This window comes from Micropterus salmoides, unplaced genomic scaffold (genome assembly GCF_014851395.1).
Source record: "Micropterus salmoides isolate LMB-PRFRI ecotype aquatic unplaced genomic scaffold, ASM1485139v1 Ms_hic_scaffold_9, whole genome shotgun sequence".
NCBI classification, from domain to species: domain Eukaryota; kingdom Metazoa; phylum Chordata; class Actinopteri; order Centrarchiformes; family Centrarchidae; genus Micropterus; species Micropterus salmoides.
The window spans coordinates 2,382,376-2,407,401 of NW_024044681.1; the positions used below are offsets into that span (position 1 = coordinate 2,382,376).

The window sequence follows — 25,026 nt, forward strand, 5'->3', positions numbered from 1 at the left end:
CCTTCTCCCTCCTCCTCCTTCCTTGACCCTCCTCCCTCCTTCCTTCTCCCTCCTCCTCCCTCCTCCTCCCTCCTTCCTTCTCCCTCCTTCTCCCTCCTCCTCCTTCCTTGTCCCTCCTCCTCCTTCCTTCTCCCTCCTCCTTCCTCTTCTTCTTCCTCCTTCCTTCTCCCTCTCTGCTTCCTCTTCTTCTTCCTCCTTCCTTCTCCCTCTCTTCTCCCTCCTCCTCCTTCCTTCTCCCTCCTTCACCCCCCTTGTCCCTCCTCCTTCCTCCTTCCTTCTCCCTCTCTTCTCCCTCCTCCTCCTTCCTTCTCCCTCCTTCACCCCCCTTCTCCCTCCTCCTCCCTCCTTCCTTCTCCCTCCTTCTCCCTCCTCCTCCTTCCTTGTCCCTCCTCCTCCTTCCTTCTCCCTCCTCCTTCCTCTTCTTCTTCCTCCTTCCTTCTCCCTCCTCCTTCCTCTTCTTCTTCCTCCTTCCTTCTCCCTCTCTGCTTCCTCTTCTTCTTCCTCCTTCCTTCTCCCTCTCTTCTCCCTCCTCCTCCTTCCTTCTCCCTCCTTCACCCCCCTTGTCCCTCCTCCTCCTCCTCCTCCTCCTCAGGTAACTCCACAGAAACAGCCACGGTGGATGAAAACACTCACGAGTTCTTCACTGAGCTGACGGAGCCGGGGACGTACCGAGTCCAGGTCACCACGCTCAGCTCGTCCGGAGACTGCGAGGCCCGAGAGAGCAGCGCCGGCGCCGCCTTCACCTTCTACCTCAGTACGTTCACAAGGCGGTCACGTTGTTTTGCTTCCTTTTATAATGAGTTCACCCCAAAGATCGGATTACTGGATGGATTGAGATATTATGAGCGTGTTTTATAGGGTCATTTCTGAATTTTTAAATCTGGGCTCTTTGTTCACATATTGTTGGTGTTGAAATGACTCGTAGGTACAGAAAGTTTTGAATCGGTGCAGCAGATGCTTCAGCCGGCAGCTGAACCGGCGTATTCCTTCGTCACAATGGCGCCCACAAAAAGAGCTTCTTGTTGCCAGCGACAAGAATTTTACAGTTTTTCCACGTTTAAAAAACGAATTAACACCTTTCTTATATTCTTTAAGTTATGTCAAACAGTAAAATTAGGCTATTTATGAGTTTCTGTGATCATATAACAAAAACATAATCCACAGTTCAGTAGGGCCCAAGTTTAAAAAATACCAAAACTACCCTTTGTGGTGGATTTTAAGAGGCTGAAAGAATTAATGGCTGAATTTTGAGTTCCTTTTTTAAATGTATGCATTTAAGGAATAGTTGAACCTTTTAAACTATGCAAATAATCAATTAGAAATAACTTAATACTGTATTTTGTACTTTATCTGTTAAATATCCCCATAAAGTCCCATTAAAATAACTTTATTAAATCACTATTAATGTGTGAAATAATGGAAGTCGACTCTCTGGACTCGGTCTTTCAGAATCAGAAGGAGCTTTATTGCCAAGTAGTGTTCACCACATACAAGGAATTTGTTTTGGTGATGAGGTGCAGACGCAGACAAACATTCAGTTGACTTAAATAAATGTAGAAATATATAAATATGAAATAAACAATGAAAGTTATATAAGAATATTAAAGAGAATAGAGAAAAATATACCAACTATTTGCAGAACATGTGCATTATTCTGGGGTTGTGTTGTGCAGACGGATTGCAATGAAATATATAAAGTGACAATATAAAAATATACAACAAGGATTTAACCATTAACAACAAATGTGTGCAATGTGCCGGGTGTTTGTGTTCATAGCATCATTAAAACCGCTTGTTCCAGGTCCCGGCGGTGAGCTGCTGGAGGATCTCCGGGAGCGTCCTCAGGCCGTCACCGTCAGACTGCTGGACTCCAGCACCGCCGCCGTCTCCTGGGCTCAGTCCTCCGAGAACCACAACGGCAGCCTGGTGTCGGTGGTGTCTACGACCTGCCTCAGGCCGAGCCTCAGCCAGAGGATGGAGAACACGTACTGCAGCGAGGTGACGGCCGAGTGTCCCGTGTTTGTGGACCCATTTCCACGGGTTTTAAGATATTTTGAATTATGTATTAATTAAAGGGTGTGACGAGACACGAGACGGGATTATAAGAAATCTTCAACGCTGACTTTTATGAAGCTTTTGAGCATTAAACAGTTAATTTCCTGCATTCAGGTGACTTGTTTTGCCCCAGTTTATGGGTGACATGTTTTTATTTACGTAAAGGGAAACACAAAAGTCAGCGCGGATCTCGGGCATCCTGTGCTGCTCTCAGATCTGTTCCTCCTGTAGATGAACTTCTCTCCTGTAACATGCTGAGTCATGATTCAGTCTTCCCTCCTCTTTGTGTCTTTGTTTGGGGAAGTAACCTCTTTAAATGTGGCTCCTTTTCACCTCAATGAGAAGTGAATTCATTTTAATTCAGTTAGAAACTCCTGGACTTTAATAGCTCCTGTGTTTCAGCAGCTTTTCTTTTACTGAAACTAAGTGAAACCCAGTCTCAAACAGAGCGAGGCTGTTTAATCTCTTACCAGCTACGTTACCGCTCACCTGTCTGGACTGACAGAGCGAGAGCGGGTCCACGTGATTACTGTCACGGCGTACGCCGGTGTCACATCAGCTGGGCGGAGTTGATTCCCTCTGCGAGTCGATGTGATCAGTTCTACATTTTAACAAACAATCTATGTTTACTGAACTTAGGGCTGCAGCTAACAAAGATTTTAGTATTCGAAGCTTCTATATAATATTTCCACGATTCATCGACGCGTCGTTGAAGAAGAACTTTTGCTTGGCGGCGGCGGCGGCACCCAGTTACCTCCTGACTGTGAGGTTCAAACTCACGGCCCAAACAGGAGAACAACAAACGCACCGTGGTCACATTTTCAGCTGAGGTCTGCAGCTTACTTTGGCTTCAACTCAACAATCAATCATGGTTTCAGTTAAATGCTAAAGTTGCTGTTACCTCGTCTGTGGTCCGCCGGCAGAACACCGGCTGCTTTCTGATCAGGCGCCGTCGTGCTGTTGCCGAGACGACATAAGTTAGGTTTTATGGTGGACGGACTGTGACATTACAGAGCTGTTGTTTTCTTTAGCTTGAAATAATCCCAGACTTTGGACACTTTTCTTCTTCGTTCCTCGCTGTTTCCTCAGCGCCATCATAATCACGTCGTGTTCGCAGCGTAATCACGATGTGCGACGGTAATAAATGTCCCTGCGAAACACTGCGCTGTAAAGTTAAATGGATTAAACGAAGCATCGATGCAAAGAACTTGTGTCGAAGCATTTTATGAATCGATATAACCGAACTGAACTATTACATTAGTTAGTAGCTTGTTGATGGTAACATTTTAATTCTTACCGGTAAGAATGGAATAATCACTAGGAACCAATGAACAGATGAACTGCAGAGCCAGAAAATGTGCCATTAATTACTATCTAGTAACTAAATCAAGTATCTAATCCGTTGTTACTGATAAAGGGGAATAATTAATAGTAACTAATGGAATAGTTATTAGTGACTAATAAATAAGCACTAGTAACTTTTAAATAGTGACCACTTAGTTTTAAAGACTTAAATGTTTAAACTGCTCACCACAGTTCATGAAGCTTTAATCAGTTTCAGACGAACAAAGTGAAGTTTGGAAACGTGTGAACGACTCTGCTTATGTTCGACTCTGAGGTGTGAAACGTCTCCGTCTGTTTTCAGCAGATTTGGACGTTTCCCAACGTTACACAGTTTATTATTACAGTTATTCATTCAGAAACACTGAGGATCATCCAGCCTCTGCTAAAATCAATAGTTTTTCTACCAACACAGTTTGAAGGACAAAAAGGTGATATTTTATTTAAAAGTCATGCAGAAAGGAAAAATAAACAAATGTTTTCTTAAAAAATCGTTAAATTAGAAGGATTTTCTTGTACAGTTACAACTTTATTCTCTTAACTTTATCTTGTAAATTATGGTTTTATTTTCAAAAGATTACTTTTTTATTTTACTATTATTTAACATCATTCTCAAAATGTTTTTCTCTTTAATATTTGAGTTCTTTCTCAAAAGGACAAAATGTTTAATATGTTACGGTCTTGAGGTTTGGAGGTTTTGGCGCCCTGCTCAGGGGCCGCGGTGTCAGCAGGTCGATAAAGGTTTGTTTGTTTGTTTGTTTGTTTCCACAGGAAAACACCACGAGTGACATCATCACTAACCTGACCCCCGGGGCTCAGTACCGAGTGGTCGTCTATCACACTAACGGGCCCCTGATCAGTCCTCCGTCTGAACCCGTCATCATCGATATCGGTGAGCAACTGATCGCTGCGTCTGTAGAACCAAATCATGTAGAACCTGAGTGTGTAGAGCCGGATCGCATCCAGCTGGAGCTCAGAGCCGGATCATGTAGAGCCGGATCGTGTAGAGCCGGATCGTGTAGAGCCGGATCGCATCCAGCTGGAGCTCAGAGCCGGATCGCGTAGAGCCGGATCGTGTAGAGCCGGATCGCATCCAGCTGGAGCTCAGAGCCGGATCGTGTAGAGCCGGATCGCGTAGAACTGTATTAGCGGATAACTGAACAGTGAAGAACTTGATTGTCTAGATCTCAATCATGTAGAGTCGAAAAGTGTAGAACTGGTTTGTGAAGAACTGGATCCTGTAGAACTCGACTCTGTGCAACAGAATTGCGTAGAACCAGTTTGCGTAGCACTGGTTTGTGTTTTGGATTGTTCAGAACCGGGTCACGTTTAGGACCGGGATGTGTAGAACTAGATCATGTAGAACTGGATTGTATCGGCGGTGGTCAGGAGGCGGTTTATCTTTTATCTCTACTAAAGTAAAACAGCCAGTTTCATTAATTGCTTTCTAACTACAACATCGTAATCTATGAGTTGATTGTGTTTATTAACCTGTACGCGTGTGTCAGAGCCCACAGGTGTGCGCGAGCTGGCCGTTTACCCCCTGAGTCCGACGGCGGTGATCCTGAGCTGGCAGCGTCCGTATCACGTCTCCTTCAGGAAGTACGTCCTGCAGACCTTCTTCTTCAACCCCGTCACCCTGGCCTCGGAGTGGACCACCTACTACGAGATCGCCGCCACCGCCTCCATCATCGCCTCAGTGGTAACGCGCAGTCCTGCGTCATGTAGCTCGGTGTTCAGGTTTATTTTTCATTTACAGCTAGAATTCTGGAGTTTTAGCAAAATAGTTGAAGATCTTCTGTCAGCGGAGTCTGACCGGTTTTAGCTGTTGATGAGTAACGAGATGATGATGAAATGATTGTTTATGTTTTTAAAATGATTTTACCTTTCTGAAACTTAAATATTGAGGATTTTTATGAACTGGTAACCAATGTGGTTCATGCTAATGTTGTTCAGTAAAAAGTACAATATTTGCCTCTTAGATGTTGCACAAAATGGAAATACTCAAGTAAAATACCTTAAATATTTACTTATTACAGTACTCGAGTACTGACTGTATAAAATAAGTGGACGACTGTTTTGCAGCCTCAAGTTTGGTGTTGCGCCGTCGCCATCTTGTTTTTTGGAACCAGACACGATCATTTGTGGACAAGAGGGTGGCTCTAGCTAGCTTGGTTACGTGCGTCCGTAATTCACCTTAACTGTGAAATTAACCAGAATGCTAATTTTAGCTAGCGAAAAAAAACGGTTTAAAACTAAATGCACTTACAGGAAAAATGAACAGCTGACTCCTGATAATCTTTTTCAGCGCCGCTATTTTAAATGTACACAGAGTCACCTCTATCCTGACTGACAGGTCGCCATGGTAGCGACCTGTCAATCAGCTTGTAGCCCCGCCCTAAAGCCTCCCCTGCTTCCTGGTCTCTGTTCCTCTAAATGGGACCATAATTTACTAAATGAACATCATGCTGTGTTGAAGAAGACTTGAAACTAGCGACTGAGACCAGAAACTCATCAGGAAAGTGTTTACTGAGGGAATAAATCAGCTGACAAGTAGAAACATCTTCTCAGAGACTTCTATACAATCACACTTCTTTCTGCAGCCGCTGGAGTCGCCCCCTGCTGGCTGCTGGAGAGGACGCAGGTTTAAGTCGCCCCCTGCTGGCTGTTAGAGAGGACGCAGGTTTAAGGCGCCCCCTGCTGGCTGCTAGAGAGAACGCAGGTTTAAGTCGCCCCCTGCTGGCTGCTAGAGAGGACGCAGGTTTAAGTCGCCCCCTGCTGGCTGCTAGAGAGGACGCAGGTTTAAGTCGCCCCCTGCTGGCTGCTGGAGAGGACGCAGGTTTAAGGCGCCCCCTGCTGGCTGCTGGAGAGGACGCAGGTTTAAGTCGCCCCCCTGCTGGCTGTTAGAGAGGACGCAGGTTTAAGTCGCCCCCTGCTGGCTGCTGGAGAGGACGCAGGTTTAAGTCGCCCCCTGCTGGCTGCTGGAGAGGACGCAGGTTTAAGTCGCCCCCTGCTGGCTGCTGGAGAGGACGCAGGTTTAAGGCGCCCCCTGCTGGCTGCTAGAGAGGACGCAGGTTTAAGTCGCCACCTGCTGGCTGCTAGAGAGGACGCAGGTTTAAGTCGCCCCCTGCTGGCTGCTGGAGAGGACGCAGGTTTAAGTCGCCCCCTGCTGGCTGCTGGAGAGGACACTTCAGCACTGGCTTCACTTTCCAGAGCTGGTTATTCTGGACACAGAACCGCTGAGATAAAATCCAAACAGGATCATTTTACCTTTTTAGGATTAAGGGAAATAAAAACAGCCACCAGAACCAGAACCAGTTCTCTACATGCAGACTGTGTCTTAAACTGCTACTTAACCCTTTATATTATTTTAATAGACTTTATCTCTGATGTCTTTTTTAACATTTCTTCCACTTGTTTATTCTGTTGATTTTAAAGTTGAAGTAGTCGAGTATCTTCATCCTTTTGTCATTGACACTGAAAATGAAGTTTAACACTTTAAAATAGTTTATATTTGCGCGGCTTCGTCGCTCGGTGCCTTGGGATCAGCTGTTACTGAGAGAGGACCGCGTTTTAAAAGCCTCGTGTGATGCAGTTTTTCTTCTTCTTGTATATTCTCTCAGAGAGTCACGGATCTGCTGCCGGCTTGGTATTATAATTTTCGTGTTTCGATGGTGACGTGGGGCGACCCGCCGCTCAGCTGCTGCGACAGCGCCACCGTCAGCTTTGTTACAGGTACTGACATCTAACACTGTCTCTGTTCACCCTCATGTTTACTGTCCCCCAGAGTCTGCATCGGGTCCATCCTGTCAGTTTATTTTAACGATTAGCATCTTCATCAGGTCAAACACACGTCTGCGGAGAACAAGTCAGCTTCAGAATCGAAGGCTAAATTTCACTTTCTTAGATGTATTGTGAAATAAAAGCTGGCGTTCAGTTACTGGACGATTTGTTTGTGGTCGGCATTAATAATTAAAAACATGCTGTTGAATCACCAGAATTACAAAATTATGAAGTCTGTTTCTTTGATTGCTTGTAAGTTATATATTTCACATTAAAAGCCTACCATGAAAGAGAAGGTTTATGTCCTTTTGAGCCCCTAGAAGGCTTTTATTGTGACACTTCTGTGCAGGAAAGGTTGAATTTTTATTGAGAGTAGCTTTAACAACAGAAACTGTCCCGTCTAACCCTTCTTAATTATTATGTTTAGGTTACATGTTTATTATTATTTAGGAGACACTGTCGCACATATTTGTATGTTGCAAACTATGCAGCAGTTGTTAAACTACACTTTCAGCCTTTAAACTTGGAAGAAATAATAATTTGACTTTTATCCTGATAATTTTAGATTAATATTATATTTTTTAGCGTGATAACAGCTCTACTGTAAATGTGCCAGTGTTTGTGTTTCTTGTCGCTTGGCCAGATGTTAAATTAGCCACAGAACTGAACTGCTAAATCACATTAGACCTGACGAATGTTGAGGAAGAAAGAAAGAAACATAATCTGTGATGTATTAAAAATAACATCCAAAGAGCAAATGATCAGATATTTCGGTGATTAATTTGTCATTTCTGTCTCAGCTCCCGAGGCTCCTCACATCTCCTCGGTGGATTACTCTCATGGCGTCCTGTACGTTCGTTGGACGTACGGCGAGCTCTTCATCGACCTATCACACTCCAGGATGCTGCACTGGCAGGTGGTGGCCGTCGGCAAGAAAGGACCGGAGAAGAGCTACTCCATCGACGTACGTCTTTCACTCCTTCACCCATTTATACCGGGATGTTTGTAAAACACGTCGCTCCCTCACAGGAGTCGTAGAGTTTGAGCTGCTCGCTCATGTCGATCTGTTCTGGGAGGTGAGGGTTTGTTAAGAAGACTCCAGGCAAACCGGGCCGACTTTACTCAAATCACAATGAAACGTTACAGGCTGAAAGTAAACATAAAAATAAGCTTTTTTTTTTGTTTGTAAATGCAAAAGAGGCATTTCCTCATTAAATATGCGCACATTTGCATATCACACAAATCTATTTTCCAGCACATTGAAAAGAGTCAGATGTATTTTTTTAACGTTTTAATGTGATAATATACTAAATGTTCAGACATTTACAGAAAGATTTATCAAAATATTGTTTTTTTTTCATGGATTTATTTTAAATATACCCTTTTTTTCACTTATTTAAAGATAAAATGAGAATTATAAAAGATATTTTTTTAAACTCTGCGTCTTGCTCTGGGACCTAAAAAACAGTGTGTAAAGTTTTGATAATGTAACGGCCTTGAAGGGCGACGAAACAGGTCAGCTAACACAACAGCGGATAAAAATGACTGTTTGTCACATGAATGCATCTCTTAAAGGTATCTGATATATAAACTAGCTAACAGTGAGCTCTAGAAAACAAACTTTCAAACAATGTATGATTCAGTATGGAGAGTTTTAAAAAGACTAGTTGAACTTTAACTTGCTAACAGCGATCTGTGGTTTACAGATTTGGTATAAAATACATAATAATATTTAAATATATTCAAAAACTAACATTTTATGAAAGTATGGTAAAAATAGATGCAAAATAACTGGAAATGTGAAAAATTGACAGATCGAAGCAAAATCATCATTTTGGACACACAAGCTTATATTTACTGACCTGATAATGACAACAGATTTATTTCAGGATCAGCTGTTCTGCACAAGTTTCTGTTCAGTGTTTGGTTCCATTTAAAGCGTTTCACCGGTTCACATTCTGCAGCAGCAGCTTGTTATTTCAGGCTGAGCTGCTTTTGATTATCTCCTCCGGGTCTATTCCATGGTCCAATTAGCAGCAGAGGGATGACCTGCTGTCTCTTCCGCATCGTCTCCGGCTCATCTTCTCCTCCACGAGGCCAATTACATTCCCCCGCAGACTCAGGCCTCCGTCTCTTAATTAACATTTTGAGGGTCAGAGGTGCCGGTTGAGGTTTAATTGGCCTGACTGATGGAGCCCATGTCTCACACAGAAACGGGATAAACACTAGTGGACTTCTGTTTAAAAGCTTGGGAGACATCGGGGATGGAGGCAACAATAAATCATAATGTACTATAGAAAATAGTAGAAATACAGTCATGAAAGCTGCTACGATTCTTTTCATCATATGTTTATTGTTTTGTTTTCGATTTATTTGTTTGTTTAATGTAGAAAATGGAAAAAAGTCCATTACAAGTTCCGTAGAGCCGAAGATCCCCTCATACTGTTGTATGTAGAGTCTTGTGTTATACCCAACGTTGGTCTTTAAAGTGTGGAGTCGAGTCAAACGGGAACTGCAATCGATGCTTTTTGTTTGGTTTTCTTGCGGCCAAACACGCAATCAACACAACAACCCGGGGGGGGAGACACGCCTCCACGCCTCCACGCCTCCACGCCTTCCTTATGTGTGATTTTAACAGCCATGTTCGTCAGTGCTGCGAGTTTCTCACCACAAGCTTGTCTTTCAGTTGGTTTCATCTTCTGATATCAGTTAACTCAGCTGCAGCTAACGAAAATTATTCTCTTTCAGCAAACAGATTAAAAAGCTTAACTTCCTTTTCCACAGTGGTCACTAAACTATTTCACTCCTCCTCTTATTCAAATACAAAAACGCCTCCAGAGCTGTCGACCTTCCTCTGATCATAACGAGGAGTGATCTGATGCACGTTTCCAATATTTATAACTGTTCTTTCAAACAATAAAAATGAAACGGAAATAGATTTAATTTCATTTATTGTTTATTTGAAAAGGGACGATTTACATTAATCAACATTCAAAGCAAATGTAGATGTACCCGCGTTAGCCACAGGCTGGTTTTCATCGCCGTCCCCTTTCCAGATGTTATTGAGCATCCTAAAGAAAAATAATACATCACCTTGCTCGTCCATAACAAAAATAAAATAACACCACCAATCAACTACTTTGGCTTTAACAGGTGGCATTTTACTCAAGGTATTGAACGAAGTGCTGGTTTTGGTACTGGCATCGTAAAATATAACACCCAGAAAGGGAAAAACATTTTGAAAGCTCACCTGCTTTGTGTGTTCGGTCGATATCCAATGAAAGGATGTCATTAATTTAAGATGGAGAACGATCGCAGCGACTAAACAGTGAATGCATTTGCGAAAAGCTGTTTTTGGTTTGTGTGTTTCCAAGAAGGATCATGTCATTTCCTGTGTGTGTTTCTGGTGTCAGGTGACTCGTAACGTGATGCGGGCCAGCCTCCCTCTGCCCCCAGGAGACATCTACAACCTGACGGTGACGGCCTGCACCGAACGCAGCAGGAACACCTCCATGCCAAACATCATCAAACTGGGTCAGCACCGCACGCACACACACGTTTATACGCACTAACTAAACAGCCAAACATGTCAGAGGCATCAACAAAAAGATTAATTGGAAGCAAAGACATTCACCTTTTAAACTAACCAGCATGAATCAGCTTTAACAATTTGTATTTTATTTTTGTACCCATTGAATCTGATCTGCTGCATTGAAACTTTGGCTTCATTTAGTTGATTAAAATCAAAAGTAGAACTAGAAACTAAAAATAGAAATACACGTTTAAACGAATGAAACTGACCTGCAGCCTTTAACAGAACAACTTTTTTTAAAATGGACAAAGATCCAAAAAGAAGTTCTTTAAATTTGTACTAGTAGGGGAGAGTGGGGTGAATTGAGCCGGTTTTTACTTGAGATGTCTTTAAAGTGAGAACATGACGATAATGTCTCCAACCAAAATGTATTTCAGCACGTGGTGCATCACTGGGAACCATCACTTTGGATCTAAAATAAACAGTTTTCAAAATGTGAATAAAATGTAGTATTACAAAAAACTCGCTGGCTCAACTTCCACCAGGTCTTCTGGCTCAAATCCAACCCTGCCATTCTAACAAACTTGTCATCCAGCAGTTCAGCGCTCACGTCATGCTAACAGTATAGCCTCAGACTGTAACTTCCTACAGCACCTGTGAGATCTGTTCAGACTTGTCTGTAATTGTTTAGACTCCAAATTCACTTTGAACAGCAAAAATCATTTTTTTTACTTAGTTCCCATGAAACGTTGTTTGCTGCTGGATATGTACGCGTTTCCTGTTAAAACACAAAGCTAGGAAGGGTCGCAAATATTGATTGACGTTTGCAGAAGCCAATTCATTTGCCTGCCAACCAGTATGCAAGAGACGCACGGTTACTTTGAGTTGTTACGTTTTACGTTGCCAAAATGCTGGATGGTTGTTTTTGCTTTTGGATTCACTAATCGAGGAGACGAGCCTGGGCTGTGTCAGTCGAGCGGCGGCAGGGACCTGGTGGTTTTTAACGGCAGAAATGCGGCAGCGGATGCTGTAACGTTATATAGGTTGGTAGTGTCCAACACTTGCAGTTTGTGTTCATGTCTTTCTTTTTATTTAGTTGAAAAGTGATCCAAATAAAATCTGAGGGCTTTTGCGGGAGTCGCGGTGTCGGTCTGTTGTTTTGCCCTCCAGGTCACCGCACATGTCACGTGACTGAAAATAGCGCTGAATCAAAACAACGTTTTTTTTTATCGTTGCTGGGTCGGATGCTGGTGTATTGGTTTTGATTTCATGGGGACTTTAAATGTGTTTATCACTTGACCAGTTTTATCTCTGGTAAAACAGAAACAACGGGTTGCTCAACTTCCCCACAGGCTCAAGTTACCCCGCTCTCCCCTTCTTGAGTAAATGTTCTTAATTACTGTCCACCGCCGCTGGGGGCCACACCCCGAAAAGGCCCTTTGTTTTCATCCGAGACTGTGGAACGGCTAAAAGGAAGTGACGTTTGAAGGGGCCTGGAAAAGTGATGAAATATACGATGGATCCAGTCCATGTAAGGCCTTAAAACCTGCTCTCTGTTTGACTGGTAACCAGTGAAGAGAGGCCAGTATCTGGGAGAGATGATCCCTCTTCCTGGTACCGGTCAACAATCTAGCAGCCACATAATGAGTACGGAGAATTGCAATAATCAATTGTTTGTTCAGTGAGAGAGAGAGAGAGAGAGAGAGAGAGAGAGAGAGAGAGAGAGAGAGAGAGAGAGAGAGAGAGATTTCAGTTTTATGGTCCTCAGAAACAACAGATATGTATAATATGTGTATATTATATATCTCTTAAAGTTACACAGATGAGATGAACAACGTCCACTTTAAATCAGACTGATGCTGTTTTTATGATTTTTAGCAGGGATTCAAAAGCTAAGCTGCTAATAACGCCGTCTGCTGGTGGTGAGCTGTTCAGGAAGTGGTCTGTGTGAGCTGTGCATATATTTATGTAAATCACTGGAAACCACATTAACAAGTATGTGTGTTGTGTTTGTACACAAAGTACACGTCAAATAAATATTTCCTGAACATGGTGTTCTCTCATTTCAGTTAGTTCTTGTCACGCTGGTGTTTCTGAGGAGTTTGGCTTTAATGAGTTATTTGATGCTATAAAAAGGAGGTTTCACAGCTTTAATGTCGTCAGTTGGTGAAACGAACCTGCAGGAGACTCCAGGTGAGTCGGGCAGGTGTCTGTCTATGCTCACAATTAAAACAGAATAATTATTTCTTCAGCTATGAACTGACTGCACCCTGAAAGTGAATATGAAACTGCATTTTTTTTTTTTCCCACTTCCTCTTCTGAGCATGGACGTATTTTTGTCCTCGGAGGAGGTCCGTGTTTGCTGAGACTCGGCTCAGCTCTGACGTGGTTTACACATGCAGGTTTTCCTGTCTTATAAACTGAGATTAGGGGTTTTATTTTTTGCGTCTGGTGGTGTTTGTTGCAGAGCCGGCTCCTCCCAGGTCTCTGTTCGCTGTGAACGCCACTCACTCGGCTGTGACTCTGCTGTGGACCGAGGAGGGAGTGGTGGACTACTACCAGGTCCTCTGCAAACCCAGCAAACCCAGCAAGGAACGCAAGGTAGAGCAACACTTTCTTCTCAACACACGGACACAGTCATGAGACGCACGCACTTAGAAAGAGGGGGTTAAAGGTCCGTGACTTAGGGTTCCTGGAAAAACTTCACGCAGCACTTTTTAAAACTGTGTCACAAATTTCTTCACAACCAAGAAACTAAATGCAAAAAGAAACGAGAGACAAATAAAAGAGAAATAGAAAAGTAGTTGGTGAAGGTAAACAAAAGTGAATCTGCAGCTTTCTGCTTGAACAGAACAGATTAAACTCTGAAACAAAATGACTTTTCTTAAGTGTTTTAAAGTTTAGAAACCTCACAACATCCTAAACTGTGGCTCTGGCCCCTCAGGTGGGCTCAGAGCTGTAGCTGGCGGGTCTGCAGGTAAACTATCTAACTGTTAACCGTTTAATGTCAGCAAAGCAAATTAAAAATGAGTCTTGCATTCGGAAAGAGGAAGTGTTTTTGATGCACTGTAAATCCTTGACGTTAGTCAGCTTGTTTTTATAATCTGGTGAATCAACACAGCAAAGCTTTTAGGAACTATGGCAGCAATTTGATCTGTAGCACTGATGTTCAGCAACAAATAAATGTAAAAATAAATGAAAACACAAATATATAAAACCTTTTATGTATTTATTGACGATATTGAAGAATAGTGAGTTGGCGTTTAGTTCATCAACTGGCTCTATAAAGTGATCAGTAAATCCTTAAAATTTATTCTAAATGTACTGGTAACGAGGCTAAAACACCTCTTGCACCTTTTTATCAAGTTAGTGGATGTGAAAGACGTAGCTGACAAACGAAGAATAACAGGACAGAAGGTGGATACGGTGAAACATTTGGATGCACACAAAAGACAGTTTATAAAGAAAACTGTGTGTGAAGCCACTTCAGACTGGCTTCAGTTTTTCGTGCGAGTGTAGCAGGTAGATTTGTTTCTGACCTTTTGCATCAGCAGGTTGTTAAAAAGCTCCCGTGTTTTATCTGAGGAGACTGAGTCATTAACGAGGAGGTGAGGACTCTCCCTGCAGGGCGGACTGTGTGGTCTCTGCTGTCATCGTGTTCATCAGCACCTCGCTGGATATTTAAAAACTTCAGTCTCTTTCAGGCCTGGGAACCTCAGACGGCCAACTCTCACGTGGTGACGGTGTCTGGTTTGATGCCCTCATCCACCTACAACTGCACCGTCACCAGCTTCAGCTACAGCACGCCCAGCAAGCCCGCGCACATCACCATCACCACTGTCGGTAGGTGGCGCTGTCCGGTATCTGCGTTACACTTATTACACATATTATCTTATTATTGTCCATATAATATTGTCTTTATTTTAATACAACAAACACCTTCATCTACTTACATTTACATACATTTACTCATTTAGCAGACGCTTTTATCCAAAGCGACTTACATTCGAGGAACAACATACAAACACAAACAACTACAGATCTACAACTGACAATACATACTAGTAAGAGCTCACAGTACATATCACATCAATGGGGTAAATAACTAGGGAAGGAAGTAAGAGTTAACAAAAGTAGTGACTTGAATTTGATTCTGGAGGCCACGGGGAGCCAGTGGAGGTCACAGAGTAATGGAGTGACATGAGTCCTTTTGGGCTGATCAAAAACCAGACGCGCTGCTGCGTTCTGAACCATTTGTAAGGGTTTCACCGCACAAGCTGGGAGACCTGCTAGGAGGGCATTGCAATAGTAGAGGCGAGAGATAATCAGGGCCTGTACCAGAAGCTGGGTGGCGTACTGAGTGAGGTAGAGCCTGATTTTCTTTATGTTGTATAGAGCAAAGCTGCATGACCGAGAGACAGTAGTAACATGGTCTGAAAAGGACAGCTGGTCATCAATCATGACACCCAAGTTTCTCACCCATTTCTCACCCAATCACTTAGACAATTCAAACTCCGCAGACTTCCTGTCTCTGATTCAGTTTGATCTAACACGGGTTCTCAGCCCCACGACCCACAAAGCTGGCAAGGTGCTTGACCTCGTTCTTGTCTGAAACTGTGCCACAGAGTGCCTAACAGTCACACCTCTACATGTGTCTGACCACTATTTCATTCAGTTCACGATATGCCTACAGGAAAAGCCCATTGGTTTTACACCGCCGCCACACAATCTCTGTGCTCTACACTAAGCTCGTGCCTGGATAGCCTGTGTCCTCTATCCACCAAGCCTGCTCGCCCAAACCGGCCCCACCCGTGGCTAACTGACACCATCCGTGGGCTCCATACTGATCTCAGAGCTGCTGAAAGAAAATGGCAAAAAACCAAAGACCCCGCCGACCTTAAGGGCTACCAATTGCTCCTATCCTCCTTCTCAACAAGCATCGGTGCTGCCAAAACTGCGTTCTGTAATGACAGAATAAGCAGTGGCACTGACTCAAGGAAATTATTTTCCACTTTTAAAGCGCTACTAAATCCTCCTCCACCTCCACCACCCACAAACTTGTCTGCTGATACCTTTGCTGCCTTCTTCACAGGCAAAGTGGAGGCTATAACTAGCCAATTCTCTGAAACACTCAAACTCAACCATTGTAGCAGTCCTACTACATCTTTTCCTCTGCCCTCCCAGGTCAGCGGTTGTTCACTCTCCTCGTTTGCTCCTCTCACAGAGAGCGAAATATCAGAACCCGTAGCCGTCCAACTACATGCCCACTGGACCCGATTCCTACGAATCTCCTCCAAGCCATATCTCCTACTGTGGTCCCGACAATCACTCATGTGATAAATGCTTCTCTGGCTTCAGGAACCTTCCCGACCACTTTCAAAAAGATTTAAATTAAACGGATACAATAGATTTGTAATGGATTTTATGCATAGATTTACAAATTCCTATAGAGTAAACAATCCTTTGAATTTACAAATTAACATTACATTTAGGGCTTGATTTGTACCTTCTTTTTCTAAGAGACAATTTCAGGGATTCGCCCCAAATTTTGGATTATTAATGGATAAATTAATGGAATAACAGCTATTGGAAAAACATCATTGTAGAAGTGATTAGAATTAATTTTACTGATGAATTTGTGCTGTATACTGAATTTAAACATGGACATAAACATGGTGTATCAACAGCAAATTAAACCCTTACTGAAATATTATCAAATATATTTAAATTGAGGATTAAAAATTAAGTTTTGTCTATAAGATTGTCTCACATAACAATGTTTGTGTTACTGCAGCTAAAGAGATGAACCCGAGCGTAGCAGCGATCTCGGCTCTGGCCGTCCTCAGCATCCTGCTCATCTGCCTGCTGGTTCTGTTTCTGCTCATCCTCCGCAAGAAGCATCTGCAGATGACCAGGTACGAAACTCTCAAACTCCTCCACCAGTTACGAAACTCTCAAACTCCTCCACCAGTTACGAAACTCTCAAACTCCTCCACCAGTTACGAAACTCTCAAACTCCTCCACCAGTTACGAAACTCTTAAACTCCTCCACCGGTTACGAAACTCTTAAACTCCTCCACCGGTTACGAAACTCTTAAACTCCTCCAGTAGGTACGAAACTCTCAAACTCCTCAACCAGAAAGGAAATTATGAAACTCCTCCGCTAGGTATGAAACTCTCAAACACTGCCACCTGACAATAAGATACTGACCAATCAGCTATCCTGGAAAATGAATCACCATCCATAGGAGATCCCACACTGTGGATGATGCAGAGCTGCTTGTGTACACAGATATCACCCTACAGAGACTGAAGCTCTGCAGCCTTGTACTTTAGCCTACTTTAAGATATGACAGTAAGCCTGCTCACCGCTTATAAATGTTTTATATATTTTATTTGTATTAGTCTAATATTCTATGTTGCTAGTGGAGACTGCTGCAAACTCCATCTCTTTTATGTGAAAGAGCTTATGACTGGATTAGGAAACCCTGGTTTGAATGACCAAGTTGATACCCAGCTTCATGTGACCGCTTATCCTGATCGCGATTGTGAAGCCAGATAACGAAAAGATATCCTTAGTATGTTGAACTTGCTTCGTACTACAGGCCTCTGGTACAAAACTCTGAAAACACTGTCACCAGAATCATTAAAATAAAGATCAAAGTTGTGCAGACAAAATGCAATACTAAAAGTCACAAACACTTTTTTTTAACAATCCAGCTCCAAAGAAATAAGTATAACTTACTAATAATTTCTTCTTCTGGGGATTAAAGACATGAAAGTTAATTTCACACATCAACAATTTTGTAGTTTAAACAGAACAATTTTTGCTGAAACGTTGGTACTTGGATTACAACGCAGCTTTGTTAGTAGAAGTGGGGTTGTTTTGACAACTAACACCCTTCAAACTCTGGTCTGGTTTCCATGAACTGTAAGATTTCATGTCACACTTTATTTTAAGAAGCAGTGATGCTCAGTGTTTGGGAACGTGAGCAACTTCCTCTTGTTATGAGGCTGACTGGCGTGAAGAACTCATACATTTTTTTTATCCGAATATACATTATATAACCTTCACAGCCAATTGGTCTTTATGTGCATGAGTCAGAACCGCATCTTGGTGCCTGTTGCACCGGCTGTGTGTAAGTTAAAAAGTAGCCCAGTAATAATGAAACTTATTACTAAGTTGTTATTTATGCATTGCAAAGATAAAAGCAGCAACTTATATCCGTGGTGCAACTGCTTTTAACTCAATAAGTGATCATTTCTGTTATTACTCAGCTTCTTTTTAACGTGGTTTAGTAACTGATGTGGTTACAAACTAACTCGTAGACAGTGATTGATGGTGAATAAGATATATGTATGTTAAGTATTCTTGCTGTTATCATTCTGTTATGTGGGCACTATTTTGTATAATTGTGTGATAAAACGTTAATTTTCCAAATTTTGATCGAAATTTTAAAAATTTTACCAAGTCGTAAATTTACTTTTAACATGTCTTTGGCCATTTTGTCTTTTATGAGATGGTGACAGTGTAGAAACTGACCAGAAAATGAAAGAGAAAGCATGCATCTCAAACACTTAATAAGTAGAAAGTAAGTCAAAATGTTTTGGTTTTTGAGTGACAAAATCTAAATTATGAAGTGGAGGAACAAAATTTAACTTCAAACAATAATTTAGTTTAAACATTTATGTATAAACCATAGAATTTGGTCTTAATATTTGTTAACATTAGTGACTTTATTTTTTGTCGTTGCTGACTTTTCATCTATTTCTTTTTCCATAAATGTTGTCTTAAATCTGAACAATAAACCCATTTAGTAACTATGTGGGATGTGTGATATCTTAAATAGAGTCAATTTCACATTACATTATATTAAATGCAATTTTCAGTTTAAGTTTTTAGTTATTCTCAGCCTCTCATGTTAAAGCTCACTTCCTCATTTTGTTTACTGTACAGTCATCAAATATTTTTGACTTCCTCAAACTGTAGTGAACTGTTCTCACCACATTTTCCACACTGTCTATATTCAAATGTATTTATTAGGATAAACCCCCTGAGATCATCTTTTTTTTGTTTGGGCCCTACATAGCAACAGAGTGACAAAATAAAAGTAGAAATGATGTATTTATTGTTTTCTGTTTCAGAGAGTGCGGCGCAGAGACTTTCGTCAATTTTGCTTCATTTGAAAGAGATGGAAAGCTTCCTTATAACTGGTGAGATCCTCCTCTTTTTGGTTTTTCATCTTGAGATCACAATAAAATGTTGACACCGATATCTTTAAGTCACATTTGAACCCGAAAAGTTGAACCGAAAAAAGCACTTCACTGTCCTGAGACCTGAGTGGATGTTTTTTTTTTTTTTTTTTTTTTTTAGCAGATTTAGATAATCAGTAATCGCACATTCTCAGTTTGGATGTCAAAGCCTGTCAAACACCCTGTGAAGACCCAATCAGAGGCAGATTAGCGGCCCCGCCGGGGATTGAGGAGGCAGATTAGGGATTTGAACATGTAGCTACAGATTTTTGCCCGTCTGTGGCGCTTTAAGCAGCGCGAGGCGACAGCGACGATGTTGATGATGAGCTCAGCTCCCCTGCACGCTTTGTTTTGGACCAGCTGAAATGAGGTGTTTGTTGATGACGAAAGCTCAGGATTTCACTTAATCTCAGATCAAAGGGACAAAATGTTGCTTTTTGGAGTAAAGTTGTGTTCAATTCTACAAAACAAGACACGACAATTCAGTCATTTATTCTGGCTGATGGATCAGATTCAGTCCAACACATGTTATTTGTGATTAATATAACAGCTGAAAGACGGTCAGTTAAGGCAGAACTTTTGCTTCCATCTGCTGTTGTATTTGACCTTCCATCACTAAATGCACATGTCCATCAGTGTATGTTCCTCTTAATGTGACAGTGGAGTTGACTGTTCGATGTGTTACAGCAGTGTGGATGTGATGAGAAGAGGGGACGTCACCGCTGATGCAGATACATGTATAAAGACATCTCTATTAAACAAGATTCTTTATATTGAAATTAAAGTAAAAATTACCCTAGTGTTAAGTACATTATTTTTATTTTTTATTTTTACTCTTCATGACAAAAAAATCACTTAAATAAAATAAAAACTAAACAATACTGTATATTATTATGATACTGTTGTGTACAGTATCTGCTCTTGTGGTACAAGTTGTCTCGTTACCCTCAAATACTGATTTGAAGAAAGATGTCTGGTAATTTTTTTTTATTTTTTTAACAGGATAAAACTGAAATGATTGTATTAAGCCAAAATGTTTTTACTTATTTTAATGTTTGCTAACATGGTGGACCTCTTAGTTAAGCATCTTATTCCTTTCTCCATTTACAGCCTCCACGTAAGCAGTAGAGATAACTGTTAATAACTTGTAGTTTGTATGCAGATGATACTCAATTAGGCAAAGGCAACAACATACCACATTACATTAAGATAAACTCCCTGACTTTCTTCTTGTTACGCAAATTCCATAATCTTGTATAACCTTAAATGTTTTATCCCCAAACTGTCATAGCGTCTTAATGAATTCCTTTTACCTAATCAGAGACACATTACAATTAGATTTGCATACCAAGATATTTCATTAAGGCAAAGTTATAATGAGAAAACATTAACATCATTTGTGTGATTGATCATATTGACACTTGACAAAATGTCTGAGAAATGGTGTCAAGACAGTTTGGTTCAGCTTTATTGTAAATATACAACACAGGATTGCATGAATAAATACTGCCTCCTCTATGCTCCACACACGGAACATGTCTTAACACATTTTTTAATAATTGAAAGTACAATAAAACAAAGGCAATGAAATATATCAAAGCATTTAAAAGAAGCACTAAAGGAAGAAATAAAAAGGAAAACTAAATTTACAAGGAAGAATCAGAAATACTTTATTGATCCCCAAGGGGAAATTCTTGTCACAGTTGCACACATTGCACATCAAGGAAAATGACTAATAATAGAAGTTGGACCAAGATACAGAGTTGTTATATGTTGTCTAAACTTTGAATAAATAAAATACAGTCCAAAACTGGAAAAATTATGATTAAAATCAGGAAACATCAGTTCAAAGAAGAAGTCAACAAGATCATGAATCTGCCCAGAGATTTGATTTCAAAGGTTCAGGACCAGCACACTTTTTGGGTACTAGATACTACAGATGCAGTACCAGCGCGTTCTATCATTTTCACTCAGGAGTTTCATATTCAGGAACAGAAAAACTAAAACAGACCCAAAGATGGCGACTTAAATGTATCTGCGTCAGCGGGGGTCACGACCCGAGCAACACAAATGTTAAAGAGATAATCAGGTTCATTAAGGTGGCCGTCACGTGGTTTGACATCACCACACAGTGACAAAATGTGGAGTGGTCGTACACGATGAGTGTCCTGGCTGAGTGTTGCATTGTGGGATGGGCCGGGAGGACGCAGTGATGTCACAGATTCAGGCTGGTGGTTGTAAATGAGACAGAGCGGCCATTGACATCCGGCAGCAAACAGACTCTTGTTGTCCTCCAGAGAGACAACGGGACACTTTCTGAAGGGCTGCATGATGCATTAACTCTGTGTTCAGCACTAATGTGAAGCTCTCGACGCTCTGTGCCTCTTTACTAATGGAGCACCATCTTCTGTCCCCAACCTGTCGCCCCCTGGTGTCTGTTTTTCTTTATTTTTTCTTGTTTGTATTTTTATTTTATTTTTTATTTGAACCCCCTTCAGGCGAAGAAGCCTCTTTGCCTTCCTTACCCTACTGCCATCCTGCCTTTGGACTGACTATCTTTTGGCTTTTTATATTAATCCTTGGTAAGTAAGCACTTGCTGGCCAAAAACACTTCACTTCAGGGGCATGTCTTAGCAGAGCCACAGTATTGATCAGAGACATTGTTTTACTTTCCATTTGAACCTACGTGACATCAGGGCAGAGCCACCGGATAATCTCTGGATCCAGAATTAAAGGATAAGTCTGGTGATATTCTATATTTTTCCGGTTGCAAACAAATCTCATGGAAAGACCAGAACCAACTTTGTATTTACAGATGTGGGTGTACCTCAGGGCTCAATTCTGGGTCCTATTCTTTTCTTTATTTACATGCTTCCTCTCAATTAGTAGACAAAACTCAAATCATATTTATGCAGATGATATGCAGTTGTATTTCAATGTCATTGTTAGTGATACTATTTGTCTCATTTCTCTCAAATATTGGGAACATAAAAATAAGTGTTAGATGTTGCTTAATTTGACTGAGATGATTGAATTCAGGACAAATATTTTTACACTTTTAGGAACGGTATCTAATAAACAACTCCCTTGAAAAGACCAAACCCAACTCTACATTTACGTATGCGGTGTACCTCATGGCCCCATTCTGGGTCCAATTCTTTTCTACGTTTCCCCTTAATTAGTAGAGAAAACACTGAATATTTATCACATCATATTTAGGCAGAAGATATTCAGATATATTTCCATGTCAGCGTTGGTGAGACTAGTCGTCTTATTTCCCTCAAATATTGGTTAGCCCACCTGAAAATAAGTGTTGGCTGTTGCGCAATTTGACTGAGATGATTGCATTAAATTTTACGAATGGCATCTCAGCCACAATCCCTTGAAAACACCAAATCCTACTCTGTGTTTATAGATTAGGATTTTCATGGCTGAGTCCCTACTTTTACATTATTCCCCTTGGTCAAATAAGTAGACATACAATATCTTCTTTTTATACAGATTATACTTAATAATTCCTGTCAACCCTTGTGATACTAGTCGTCTGGTTGCCTCCGAGTGGAAATGAAGGCTTAACGAGAATCAGATTGTTTTGTTTATCCCAAATGTTTTCACTATTTTCAAGAAATCGCATCAAAATACCACAACCAACAATGCATTTACGTGACATGGTGTATTTCAAGGTGCTATACTGTGCCCTGCTCTATTTACATGCTCCCTACAGAAGCAGCTGTTCACTGGGATGTAATATTTAGCTCAAAAATAAGATGCATGCTCAATGTCCGCACTAAATTATGTTTGTGTTACTGAATAATTTACCCTTTTTAAAAATATGGCTTATATTTAGCACGTAGCTTTACACACTGAACACAATATCAGACATAGAAGAGATTTCTTAAAATTTTTATTTTTAGTACGTAAAAGTCAGTTTGTTACCTACCAAAGAATTTACTCAACTTCTCTTAATATTAAATCTGATGTTCCACAAGGATCTATTTTAGGGCCCTTATTCTTAGTGCACAAATGTGACCTACCATATCTTTGTAAAGTGGCATCTCATGTTGTCTGCAAATAGCATATTAGATGCTGTAGGTACGCCTTTGCCGTACTGGACACTGGGTAGTAGCCTACACCAACGAAGAAGTTGTTGAAGCTCAACAAAGTGGAGCATAGAAACCCCACCGCCAAACGTAACAACTGCAGAGCGACAGACACCAACGCAGAAGTATAAATTGGACTTAAGGCAATTCATTCATGGCGACAAATAACTACAAGGTCACTGAAATTGAGCCTTGTAGGACATCAGATTTATGCCAGTGCTCCAAGAAATTCGATGTCTCCTAAATCAAAAATCAAATGTATCTGTAATTATATGAATAGTGTACTTGAGGTAGGAGCCACTTCAATACAATTCCTTGGAGTTATATCATCTACCAAGAAATTAATTTGTTTTCTCTTAACATGAAATCTGGTGATCCACAAGGATCCCTCTTAGGGCCCTTGTTGTTCTTCATTCACTTGTAAAAATGTTCTCTAGTGAGTATTTGGGGCAGCAGGACGGTGTTTGTGGGACAGAGTCAGAATAAACTACAGTGTGTGTGTTCATGGTAATGATGATCATGTGACCCAGTGCAGAAGCGAGGCTCACCGATGGGTTTAATAGTTCCTGTGGCTCAGAGGAAGAAGAGACATCAGAAACATGGGATTTAAGGACAAATAAAAAATATAGAATATCACCAGACTTTAACACTTGAAAGCTGCATTTTGAAATTAAAAATCCTATTAAACTCCAGTTTGATTAACGGGGAAACAAGAAGAGGATTTGTCTGAACTTTGTCTTGCAATGCTGTGTCTGTGGTTGAACTCTCAGTCTGTAGCTGTACTCTCATCTGTAGCATGATGCTAACTGTTGGCGCTAACTACGGCTTTGCTCCATGTTTGGTGTCTGCATGCTGACTTGTCTTTCTCTTTTTGTTGATTTTCACTTAAGAAGTAGACTCTCAGTATGTAGTGCTGCTTTTAGTTGTCTCCCGTATATCCTGTTAGACACAGATGTTATAGTGCATGCTGCTGGTTAAAGATAAACTGGCTGACTGTGTTACTGAACCCCCCCCAATCTGGAAATATGAGAGGAGGTTTTGGGGATTTGGGGAGATGTAACGCAATCAGAGAGTGAATCTTGGAATGCAAACAGAGAAGCATGAAGTGTAGAAGTATTTTAAATGTTAAATGGCTGCATGTTTGATATGAAGGTGTCTCCATAAAACAGGAAACAGTTTGTTTGAGATTAATAATCACGAGCATGATATTGAGAAGATCACGCTAAAGTTCTGTTTACTAGGGTTCGACCGATGGACTGGCTTCTTTTTATGGAAGTTGATGGCTACCAATGTTCAAATGAAATCATTTTTATCAAATTGAAATTTCACTGTCTAAACTAAACTAAAACTTTAGATTTATTTTCAATTTTATGTTTAAAAAATCCGCAATTACTCCCAAAATGAAAACTGTATTTGCAAATGTTTTACAGTGACCTCTGAGCTTAATATTTACATAATAGTCGTAACAAAGCTCAATATGAGTTTATTTTGCTTTTTACATTTTCCAATTGACAAACATCTTGAACTTGGCCATGATACTAAGCAGTGTCTAAGATTTTAGTCCTGATTTTAATTTCGAAAGAATTCTGCCAGGTCTGAAATTGGGTCATAAATGAAATCTAAGTTTGCAATTTACAGTTAAAATGTTTTATAATTTACAAATGAATATATGTTTTTGTTTCTGTGCATACATAATGCCCACAGAAATGGAAATTTACATTTTAATTTGATTTGAAGTGATTTCATCTTAATATCTGCAGCCATGGACATGGTGCCAATCATCAAATTAATTTTAAAGAATTTACTTTTATGTTGAATTTAAACAAATCACCATCAGTAGAGTCTTTGTTGGTCAAACCCTAATGCCTGCACATCTAAAGGTTGTGAACAGTTAAGTAGTATTACTATAATGTAGTATAATGTAATATATAATGTAGTTTCACTGTAGGATGGTTGTCAGTT

At 40.8% G+C, this 25,026-nt stretch overlaps 1 protein-coding gene across 1 annotated transcript in view; it reads left to right on the forward strand.

Annotated features, from left to right (window-relative positions):
• ptpro (protein tyrosine phosphatase receptor type O) overlaps nucleotides 1-25,026 on the forward strand; it is a 67,368-nt gene that overhangs the window by 26,715 nt on the left and 15,627 nt on the right. The window contains 12 exon segments of the mRNA XM_038708356.1: nucleotides 593-754; nucleotides 1,802-1,998; nucleotides 4,168-4,288; nucleotides 4,905-5,098; nucleotides 7,020-7,131; nucleotides 7,980-8,143; nucleotides 10,593-10,713; nucleotides 13,179-13,312; nucleotides 14,416-14,554; nucleotides 16,506-16,626; nucleotides 18,857-18,925; nucleotides 21,463-21,546. Coding sequence (XP_038564284.1) covers nucleotides 593-754; nucleotides 1,802-1,998; nucleotides 4,168-4,288; nucleotides 4,905-5,098; nucleotides 7,020-7,131; nucleotides 7,980-8,143; nucleotides 10,593-10,713; nucleotides 13,179-13,312; nucleotides 14,416-14,554; nucleotides 16,506-16,626; nucleotides 18,857-18,925; nucleotides 21,463-21,546 — 1,618 coding nt within the window.